The 12411-nt window shown below is 28.7% G+C and overlaps 1 protein-coding gene across 1 annotated transcript; it reads right to left on the reverse strand.

Moving 5' to 3' along the window:
• Positions 1-538: 538 nt before the first annotated feature.
• Positions 539-4656, reverse strand: LOC127105077 (probable auxin efflux carrier component 1c). The gene is made up of 6 exons (XM_051042277.1): positions 3214-4656; positions 2605-2857; positions 2402-2487; positions 2065-2222; positions 991-1067; positions 539-895 (listed from the first exon to the last, which is right to left on the reverse strand). The coding sequence occupies exons 1-6, from the start codon at positions 4370-4372 to the stop codon at positions 829-831; spliced, it is 1800 nt and encodes a 599-aa protein (XP_050898234.1). The 5' UTR covers positions 4373-4656; the 3' UTR covers positions 539-828.
• Between the last annotated feature and the right edge of the window lie 7755 nt (positions 4657-12411).

Genomic DNA, 12411 nt, shown 5'->3' on the forward strand with positions numbered 1-12411 from the left:
GAAAAAGTTTTCATAGTATTCATTTTGGAGGAAAAAATACTTATAACTAATATCGACGCGGATAAATACAAAGATTTAATAAAGAATTGTTATTTTTTATAAAAATAAGACATAGTAAACAATAAAACGTATAAATTTAATGTCTAAAACATTTTGGTTGAAAGTGTGTAGTCTTATCTAAACTAACTTTTATGATTGTTCTTAGTTTAAATGTGATGATCTATCCCATTGTTCGTTTAAGGTTTCTCAAAAATCCTAACATTGGTATGAGAATGTAAGGTTTCTCAGAAGTCCTAACGTTGGTACGAGAGTGTGATTCAACTTGGAAAGGGAGCAGAAACGAGAAATGGTTATTAATAAAATGATTATTAAAAAAAGATGTTGAGCTATGTATAAGTGATAGTACAATCTATTTATATTAGATATGATGTTTAAATTAATTTAATTTTGTGGTTGTTGATAGTTCAATGTGATAATTCACCCATTATTTTAAGTTACTCCGAAAATCCTAATAATAATTCTAATAGTAGTATCAAAATTTAACATGATAATAATTTTGTAAATTAGCTAGCTAAACTCAAGATTATACATTTTTACTAAGAAAGGCCAATTCATTAAAAAAAAGTAAACAAATACAAAGATAAGAAAAGTAAAATAAATTCTTGGATTCTTCCTCCAATTCCATTCCTTTTTTCCCCTTTTTGTTGTGTATGTGATGCTCAACAAACAAGGCTCAACCAAGTGTTTGTTTACATGGAATATGCCATCACCACACGTGAATCTTTTGAAATCATATCCATCATTTCATTTCTTGATTTCTTCATAAATTCATAGTCCCATTAAAATGTAGTACACAAGAGTAATGGGCAATGCAATCAACATTCCAAAAATGACACTGCATTTTCACCAAAAGAATTTCATTGGTTAGCATTAAAAGAGAAAGAAAATTGAAGGGTAGGAAAACAAAATTCTGAATTCTTGAATACTCACCCTGTGCTTAGAATATCAGGATGTACATTATATTCTTTAGCAAAGACAAATGGGACAATTCCTTGGGGAAGAGCTGCCTGTTGTTTTTTTGGTAATTTCATTCCAAATAGGACAGACAAACAAACATGTCAAATGTGGTTTCAATTGTTTTTTGGTACAAAAACACAACAAATGTATAAATCCTTAAAATAATTATCAAATTATTTTTATATGAATTTAATTATTATCCACAAATATTATCGGCATCAAAACATCTCGATATTATTTTAAGGTTTATTTGATTTTGATGAAAATATATTTAAATGTGAAATAGTTATGTAAAATTAATTTTAACTAAAAACAATTGATGATAAAATAATTAACATTTAATTACTTTTATATAAAAATAAGTTAAACAATAAATTTGAATGTAAAAATCAATTCTAAAATCAAAAGCGACAATTTTTAATTATCAAATTAAAAAAAAATCTAAAATTAATCAATTTAAATTTAGAAAAATTATATATCTTTAGAATTATTTTTTACACTTAAATTTTTTTATATTGTCACTGCATTCCACATTACACAGATTTATTAAAAGAATAAATATTTGAAAACAAAATTACAGTTATGATTAATAAATAGTATGAAATATCTTCAAATCTTACATATAATTGTTACTTATATTTTTTGTTTTTCTTTTTAATATGAGTTATGGGTTTTTCTTTTCATATCCAAAAAATGTTAATATTTGCAAAGATACCATTTTAGAGTTATGATTAATAAATAGTATGAAATATCTTCAAATTTGTTACTATTTTTTTTTGTATTTCTTTGTAATATGAGTTATTGTTTTTTTTCTTATCCAAAAAATGTTAATATTTGCAAAGATACCATAGTGCATATTTTATTTAAGCATTAAATTCCAACCAATGAAGAAACCTTTTTTTATATATTCAAGATGAATAAAGTAAGTTATCTTGAGAGATTATGTTAAAAGTAAAGGAATTTTTTGAAGGGTATGCAAAATTGAATATTGTATTGGTTATGTAAAAAGGGAACAAAAGAACAGTAGAGAGAGAAAAAAGAATTAACCTGCACAATTGCAACATGAAAAAGAACACCTTTGAGTCCAACAGCAAATGAAGCAGCTGCCATCACAGCTGGACCTGTAAGGAATCTCACAGCCATTGCAAAAGCTGCTATGGAATTTCCACATGCTATGATTTTTGGTTGCAATGCCATGAATAAACCTGTCAAAAGTAGCATGCTTATTTTCAATTACTTTCATCATCACTTCCACTACTACTAATAACTTTCAAAAATAACCACTTATTAATAATCATAATCATAGACATTTTCCACTTTATTCTTTTTTTTTTAATAGATTCATTGAATAACTGATGTATCTGAACTGCTCAAACAAACTGACCGAGACTGAACATGGCCATGCCAAGTCCTGCGTCCGACAATATAGATATAGATTTTGCTATTATAGCAGGCATTTCAATATTCCATCTGCAATCAAACCATACCATGATCAATCGACGGATAACAAAACAAAAATTATTTAATCGAGATCGGACTAGATTTCAACCGACAACGGTGTGTTGACTGCGTGAATGCGAGTAATACCTGAATGAAACTAGAGACCAAACTAGACCGATTAAGCTTGAATAAGTGTTTGGGTTTCTGATAAGTTTTCTCCAAACCATAATCAATATAAGCCTTGTCATAACACTAGCTGGTGGCATAACTTTTGATTTTCCATCTCCAATTTTTTCACCTTCATGTTGTTGATTATTCATTTCCCTTTCCATTCCTCTATTTCCAAAGCTGAATTCATCTTTCTCCAAATAATCCTCTTGAGTTTCTCTATGACCCTCCACTGATTAATCAAACATAACAAAAACCACTTAAAATACAGTTAAATTGACTTATATAAACTTATCTATTTTACATAAATACTTCTATATCTGTGATACAGTTAAACAGTTATAGTTAATCAAAACAGCTTATTTTATCTCTTATTATATAAAAGCTTATATACATAAGCACTTATATAATAATCAATTATGTTAAACATGTTTAAACAATTTATTCAAGCATGTCCTATCAAATCAAGGTAAAAGCTGCTATAAAAAAGTTACAGTACATCATAAGAGCTTATATTATAAGCGCTTAAAATAAGCTATTCATCCAAACAGAACTTTAAAAAAGTAAAAAGTAAAAAAAAAAACTAACCTTTTCCTGGAGACACATTCAATTTAACTTCTTTCTGATCATGAGAACCAAATTCATGTCCACCAAACACATCAGAAACAGGTGAAGCACTTGAACTCCAAACAAACATATGAAGATCATCTTGTTTCTGTTGATTCTGATTCTGATTCTGGTTCTGACCATTACTTCTCTTAACATTGACATTAGAACCAAGATTTTTATTTGTAGGAGAAAACATTCCCGGATTCGGAGCCGGATAATGTTTCAACTTCTTTGCATTCGAAGCATCTTCTTCGTAATTAGACGGCCTCGGAGTAACACCTCGCGAGGCCGATAAACCGTAGTTATTAACATCAGAAGCATTAAAGTTAGAGTTTCTTCCACCACCCATCATAGAATAAAAATCAGTATGATTAAAACTAGACCCTCTTGGCGTAGGATTTCGCGAAGATTGCAACGAGTAAATCTCGGCGTTAGTAAGATTAGAAGGCCTAGGAGTGTTGGAAGAAAGACCCTGTGATCTTCTTGAGTAAATATCTGATCTTGAAGCGTTTGATTTTCTAACAGTAACATGAAGTTTACCATCTTGTTTGATTTCAGCATCGGTTTCCAATGGTGTTCTACCGTCTAATGACATGACATCAGAATCAACATGGATGGAAACAATGGAACCAGCAGTGTCGGGAAACTGTTCAGAAATCAACAACCTTGCTCCTCTAAACTCAAACATGAAAAGCATCATAGTATACCAGATAATACATTGAAGAACAACGATTTGCACCATTAAACTACCTGAGAAATCGCCGTACATTCCTTTGAGTAAAGGGATTCCCATGACCAAAGTGTTTGGCAAAGTTGAGAGTGAAAAGAGTGTTATTGTCCATTCTAGAGAACCCCTTTTGGAGAAATTGCTCCAAATGAAGAGAAGGGTTAGGATCATGATTTTTTGAAGTGTGTCTGCAGCTAAGAATCTTAGGTTCATTTTGTAAGGATTGTTTGAGGCTATGAAATGGAATGAGAGAAGTGGAACAGCGAAAAGTGCTACAAAACGGTTGATTCCTGAACATTGATCAGGTGAGAATATCTTCCACCATTTCACTGATCCATAAGCTAAGATCATAGCAACATAAAGTGGCACCATTGCTGTCATGACATGGTAGAAATCTATTAGAGTTATCATTTTTTGTATGAGGTTTGAAAAAAGGTTTGGTTTTTATGTGTTAGAGAGAAAAACTAGTGGAAAGAGAATAAAGGGTTGAAGGAGTTGTGAATTGTGATGATGAAAAGAGAGGTAGTAGTAGATATAGGGAAATGAGAAAGAGAGCATGTGGTTTATTTGGATTTTTGAGGTAGTGGGGTGGTGTGGTGTTGTGAGTATGAAGAATATAGCAAATATTTTTTGGGTTTTCAGAGAAGCTACCAAATTTGCATTTGCAGTCTCCAAGGCATAGAGAGGATGGCAAAGTTTTTTTGCTTTTTTATAGAAAAAAATTAGGGGTAAAAAGTTTCTTTTATTTTTTAATATAGTTAAACTATCTTCTTTAGTTTTTAATTGAATATAATTTTTTTTAAATTATATTAAAACATTATTTTGTTGATTATTTTGATCTTCATCTCTGCGGTAAATGATGTGAAATTGACCTTTATAGTTAAACTAGTGATGAAGAATGTATTTACCAACACTCAAGTTAGGGACATAGTGATTATGTAATTTTAGATTAGATTTATGTGTATTTGAAATTGTTGCATAATTTTTAGGATTTAGAATTTTTGACTTACTAAAAATTTATTTAAGGATAGATGTGAAAAGATCTATTAAAGTACAATTTTATGATTTTTATCTAGGCATGACAATAAAGCGAAGTGGGATGAAACGGTTTTTACTTCCCAATTATTTAAATTTTATTCTCCGAATAATTATCGTTCTCCGTCAAGATTCTCAATATGGATCGTTAATTAAAATTCAAACTAGTTTGGAATGAGTTAGAAATGGATATCCCACCAGAATACATTTTTTCTATAAAAATATTTTATTTTTCCAGCATCTAGATTATAAAAAATAAAATAAAACAATCTTAAAAAATTTCACACGTATATTTCAAATAGGATAGGTTAACTTTCTAAATAAAAAAATAATATTTTGAAAATTATGATTAATTTTAATAAAAAAATAAAATTAATATTTTAAATATTTTTTTCAATAGAAATTTTCTATAAATGAGTTTTTTAACTTAACTTATATTCTAAAAGCACAAGTTAGCATTATTTTTTTAAAATATTTTAAATATGTTTTTCATTTAAGTTAATATCCAGATGGATCTCCATGAATACATCTCCATGAATACAGGTAATGTGGAGACCCACTTAAACTTGTCTGACTTTGATGGTAATCTGTCAAATTAAAATAGCTTCGGGTGGATCTTAATGGATAATGATTATGTTGTCGTGCCTATCTTCAAGCTTTTTTCAACTTTAACAAAGCGTATTTATAAGATGAATCCATCTCGGAAGTAATCTTATTCATGAATACGTGTCAGATAGAGTCGATGTCTGATTGATTGATGTAATGATCTTCAATGTTTAATTAACCTCGATGGAAATAAAAAGTTGGGTTATGATTATTTAATTATAAAATTTTAATAGTGAAGTGTTTTTATTTTAACTTTTAAATGTATCAAAATTTTTAAGATATATATCTAAATGTAGTTTTTGTTAATTATTTTGATCTTCTTGTCTTTAGTTAATAAAATTTGTAGTCATTGTATTTCTATTGGTCAATTTAATCTGTAAATTTTTATATTTAATTTAAATTTTAATCTTCTATTTATTTTATTTATGAAATTAATTATTTTATTTTTAATTTAAATAATTTTAATTTGTTTTACAACTTTGCATTCAAAATTAATTATATAATTTTTTAATGATGTAGCAATCCGTCAAGTTTCACGTGTCACATACAGTTTGAATTTGAAATAAAATATACTAATTAAATAAATTAATTAAATTAAGAAAATCAAAATTGTAACTAAACCCATTTTTGAATGAAAGAACAGATGTAAATATTTGTAATAGTGTTTCACGTACTACCAAGATGGTTATTTGCTCAAAATAAATTACATTTAAAAAATTTAATACAATATGGTTTTACTTTTATCAAATTGTATCATTTAATAAATGTTAAATGTTAGTTGAATCACTCGCAAATTAATTTCTTATATTTTTCATTGATGTAATGATGCATACTCTAATACTTTTTTTATAAATGTAATTTAATAAAAATATCATTGTATTAAAAAAAATGTTCCTCTCTCTTTTATTTATTAATTTTTTAATCTATATGAAAATTTGAAATAAATGCATTATTATGGGATAGATGGATTATTTTTGTTTGGAAGTTTTGTTGTTTTGCTTTTTGTTTTGAAGTGTGTTTGGATTATGGGTTTGGGAAATGAATGGGACTAGTTGAGAGTTATTTGTTGTGGCTATCTCTTTCTATACACCTTCTATGGGACCTATATTTGTCACAAAAAGCATAGGAAAAGTATTTTGGGTTGAGGTGGGGATGTCTCCTTAAGAACATGTTTTTGAGAATGCCTTTTAGTTTTGTAAAGAGTCATTCTCTTTTTCTCTGCATCCATGGTAACTTTATCAAAAAGAATATATATATTTAATGTTTGATTAAGCAAATTGAGAAAACACTTAATTTGCATCATATGACTTTAGTCATATTTATTATTATAAATGTAAATCATGAATATAATATTTGATCTTATTTTTCAATAATGTGTGATGGATAGTTTTTCAAAACGGACTCTTTAAAGTCTCTAGGATCTATCCAACTTAGGTAAAATTTCAAAACATCATAAAAATTATATGAATTAATAAGATAGGATTGTAGGATTATTTTATTTGGATAAGTATTTGAAATTATTTTAAACATAGTAATAAATTTTCCTCATATTTGTATGTAAATCCTAGTTTAACTCATGATATTGATAAATTGGGCATAGATGAATTTTGACTTTTATAGTTGTATGTATTAGTTTTTAATGATTATGATCACTTTGTCTATGATAAAAAGATTTAATTTATATTTTTGCTTTTTAAAGTAAAAATATTAAAGGATCAGTTTTAAAATAAATAAAGGGAGGGTTTTAACGATTTGATAAGAACAACATTTGCAATATCGTCTTTAAGATCACATTTAGTGTTTTTCTTCTATTAGTATAAGTTGGGTGTTGAATTAGAAAGCAAATGAAACACCAGTTAATAGTTTTTAATAGTGATTTTTATTTCTTCAAATACGATGATTCTCCTATTAAATTATATTTTAAGAACTAACCTCATCCCTTCGGCCTCCTACTCCTTCAAGGTCATCTGCTTCACCACAAGCTCATTCGCTACCTCCGCCGGTAAATATTTCTGACGGGAAACTAATTTGATACTTGATATTCAAAAGTATAAATGCGAAAATATATCACATGATAAAAAATATTGATCGGTGAGTATTAGTTTTTATTTGTGCAGTGATTAGATGAATTGGTAAAATATTTATTTGTTTAGACAGTGTAATAATAATAATTACAAAAACTCTGAGACAATGGTTTCTCTAAATAATAGATTATATACTATTTTTTGTATTTTCATTATTATGGATAAACATTTGTTAAAGATAGAGAATTCACTTATCATTTCATGTCCCTTAATTATACATATGTCACTCTCGAATATAGTCAAAGAATCATCGAAGGCTTCTCATGAAACATCTTATCTAGACTTACAGATTGAATAATTGACTTCCATTTTTGCTAATTCATCTGATTATTTTGATATTATGTAACTATAAATTTGTACCTGAGGATTACCATATGTTAAAATTTTGTTATGAGGATTGCCAGAATGTATTTCACGGTTACGAGAATTACTGAAACTCATTTTTCCCATTAGAGGATTATCAAATTTCATCATTTTGTTATGAGGATTGTATTATGCATTTCATAATTTCGAGGCTTACCATAACTCATTTTTCATCTTAGGATTACTCGATGTTATCACTTTATTCAAACGACATCTAAATCAAATATACGGAATGAAAGTTATGACCAAAATTATCGGGATATGTCAACTAATTCGAAAACAATTTTTTCTCAAAATTGTATTGTACAATCGATTATAGTCAGGGTGCAATCGATTTTCACTGGAGCATTTTCTAAAAATTTGCATTGTGCAATCGATTGCAGTCAGGGTGCAATCGATTGCACCGAAGGATTTTTCCAAATTTTACATTAATGCAATCGATTGCAGCTGAAGCATTTTCTAAAAAAAATAATTTTCTCTATTACGACTGCAGAAATAGTTCCAACCCTTCAAACCTCGTACCAGTCCCAAATTAATCCACAAAAAACTCTCAAAATCATATTCTAACATCACCAATGGATCAAACATAATAAATTTGATACAACTACAGTTTTTCTTCGTGATTTTGTCACCCAAAATCATGCCCTAAAACCCCACATTTTCATCAATACTCAAGAAAACACCAATGTAACAACAAAAAACCATTACAATTCAATTCAATCATGTGAAAACAAAATTATCAACATACAATTCATCAACAATCAATTAATATTCAACAACATCCATCAAAGTTCATCAAAACATCAATTTAAGAGTAAATCCAATTGGAGATTAAGGAAACATCTTTACCCTTTCATGATTTAGCATCCATAGATGAATAGTTTCACCCCCTTATCTTACGGTTGCAGAAAATTCTTGATCGATCCTTGACTTTTTCTCTCCCAAGTCCTAAACCTCTTTTCACTTTTCTCTCAAAACACGTACCCTAACCTCTATCGCCTCACAATTCTCTTTTTTATCTAAAAATCTAATTACCTCTTTAGGTTGTCTCCATTTTAACCTTAATATTTTTCCATAATGTCTACCTTGTCCTCACTTACTCAACATAAGTCAAATATTGTCCTTCCCCCATTTATTTTCTATTTTTATTTTATTTTAGTTATTCTAATTTTATTAATTTCACTCTAATAATAAAAGAAAATAAATAAATTCTCTAAAAGCTATTTTACTCATATTTTCCTCAATTAATAATTAAAACTCTAACATTTTAATTATTCTACCACTTGTACATTATCTTTCTCAACCATCCCTCTACATCCCACACACATGTAACATATAATTCACACAAAATACATAACTGAATCAAATAAAATACGGTAAAACATTCTACATGAAAATTGGATGTTATACATCTCATGGTCACGAGTATTATCGTAGCTCATTTTTTCATCCGAGGACTGCCATATATCATCACTTTGTTCAGAGGATTTCTAGAATGCACCATTTGGTTGTGATGGATTTCTATAACTACTCCTTTGAGACTGAGGGTTGTTGGATACCCGTTGGTTTGTTCCGAGGATTCCCATGATTTAGCCTTTGTTAATAAGATCGTCGAATGCCACTATGTTAGTTATGATAAAATATGGAACTCACCATATCTTTTAAAGCATCTCCAAAGAACACAATCCCCCATGAATCTACCATGCATTTACATTCACTAATAAAAGCATTTCTCCAAACCTTGTTTCATTGCATTTCATTTCATTACATTGCATTTACATTCGAAGGACACAATTTTGATCCTTTGTATTTAATTAAATTTCACCACGATTATATGAAGATTGTCGTCATTCATACTCTCTAGGTAAAAGTAATTAAATAGGGGGCAAATGTTATACCCTAATTTTATCCCATTCTTTTTATCTACTTTAAGTCAAGTATTACCTCATTTGAAAATTTCAAAAAAAATTATAAGTACATTACATACATCATATGCCATGCATCATTCAAAATTCATTCTTTGCAAGTTAATTCTATCAAAGGCAACCAAAAGTCAACCTTTGATCATTTGCATAATTATATGGTACCATTCCAAATAAATTGATATCATTCATCATATGCATTTTGCATTATTCAAAGTAAAAAAAATCAACAAAAATAATGTTAAAGTTGACTAAAATATTCAAGTCATTTTGCATCATTTTTATTTTTTGCATCCTATGCATGAAAAAAAAGAGTAAATTCCATGGGCATAAAATTCAAGTCAATTCCTCATTACATCATTATTTTTCATATTATTTCTCATTTAATCATCCATCATTCATTTCAAAAGTCAAAGAAAAAGTCAAGATTTTGGACATAAAAGACAAAAATGATTACACATATTTTGCCTCATCATACTTTTCATTCACACCTCATTTAATCACATCCAATTACACTACATATCAAAATTTGAGATCAGAATTGAGAAATTTTCATGCTAAATTCAAATGCATTCAAATTTACTCACATTTTTTATATTTTTTCATAATTCAAAAACCATATTTTAACCTAATTATAAAGCCTATAAACCAACACCATTTTATTCACAATCTACACAATTAATCACTACTAAACAATCCAAAAAAATTGTATCAAATTCGATTTTTTATTGTTCTGCCCCAGTTTGAAAATAAATTCCCAGGATGCCCCATTTCCAGAATACCCTTGTCCAATCGATAGACGAGTCATTGAGCGAACTCCATGGCTTATGGAAGCTCGACCGTTCATTGGTCGAGTGTTATATATATATATATATATATATATATATATATATATATATATATATATATATATATATATATATATATATATATATATATATATATATATATATATATATATATATATATATATATATATATATATATATATATATATATATGATTTTTCTATTTTAAATTCATTTGTGTTATTAATATTAATTAATTTAATAATAGTTATATTATTTTAATAATATAAGTTTTAATTTTTTTTATAATTTTTTTAAACTAAATTATTTTTTATAATTATGATAATTAAACATTTAAATAATTTTAAGAAGTAATATATATTTTATTGATCGTACATAAATAATATACATTTTATTTATTATAGTGACCGTGTGTTCCACATCTGGTGCCCTTTTTTGTATTTTCCCTTGCCCAACTCTTTAGTTATTTGTCTTGGTGGAGATGGAGATGAGTCGGAAGACAAATCTTGATTTTGATGTGCTGTATTGGGGTCCATATTCATACCTTCGAAATCTTGAATGGAAAAACCTGGGATATCCAGTAGTTGCTCATTCGTGGGTTCAAAGTCGGGTAGTGAATGTGTTGGTTGTGTGAAGGTTTCGGGTTGGATCTGTTGAATTGGAGGATAATACATGTTATCAACGTTGAATGGAGAAGTGGGTTGATATGATGTATTGTTAAATGTTTGGTGTTGCAAATGTGGGTTTGAGTTATCAAAGCTTGGTTGAGGAATTAGAGTGTATTGTATGGGCAGGCATATGCTGGTTTGTTGTTGATATTATTGGTTGTAGTAGTAGTTTTTTTTAGGGAATAGAGTGTGGAGAGTTTGGTGGTAGGATGAGGTGGCATAAAAGGTATGTTATTGTGTGATCTGGGTATGATGGTATGTTTGTTGGGCGGATGAAGATGTATGGGCCGCAAATTGGGATGTGTACATGGGGGAAATGTCATGATGTATGGGCGCGATAATTTGTTGCATTAAAGAAGAGACACATTGACGGGGATCGTTCAAAAATTATGTTGGAGCGACATGCATAAAAGGAATTTCCAAAAACAAATCCATATTGTAGCGGTAAAAAAATTGAGATTAAGTTATTGATTAACTTTACTCACAAACCAAGAATCGACATCGCGCTTTTATTATTTCCAAAGAAAAGGGAAAAAGAACGAACAAAACCCAAATAAGTTTTAAAACAAAACTAATAAAAATAGAGATAAGGGTCCAGGGGTTGGTTATGCAAAGGGAAGGTACTAGCACCCTAAACATCTATAGTACTCTATAGGAACCTTGAAATTCTAGTTATCAGACTTTCGATGTCACACGGGTTGTTATGACATCCGATTCTGCACAGACAAGAATTATGCAGAACTTAAAAGTAAGTGCAGTAAATAACACAAGTAATTGTTTACCCAGTTCAGTCCAACATGAACTACGTCTGGGGGCTACCAAGCCAGGGAGGAAATTCACTATTAGTAGTATTAATTCAGACCTTAAACCAACTGTTTAACCCTATCACTTAATACCTACCCAATGCAATTTCAATCTTACACTAAGATCAGAGTTCCTACTCACTCCCCCTCAATCACCTCA

Source organism: Lathyrus oleraceus, chromosome 1 (assembly GCF_024323335.1).
Source record: "Lathyrus oleraceus cultivar Zhongwan6 chromosome 1, CAAS_Psat_ZW6_1.0, whole genome shotgun sequence".
In the NCBI taxonomy this organism is placed as follows: domain Eukaryota; kingdom Viridiplantae; phylum Streptophyta; class Magnoliopsida; order Fabales; family Fabaceae; genus Lathyrus; species Lathyrus oleraceus.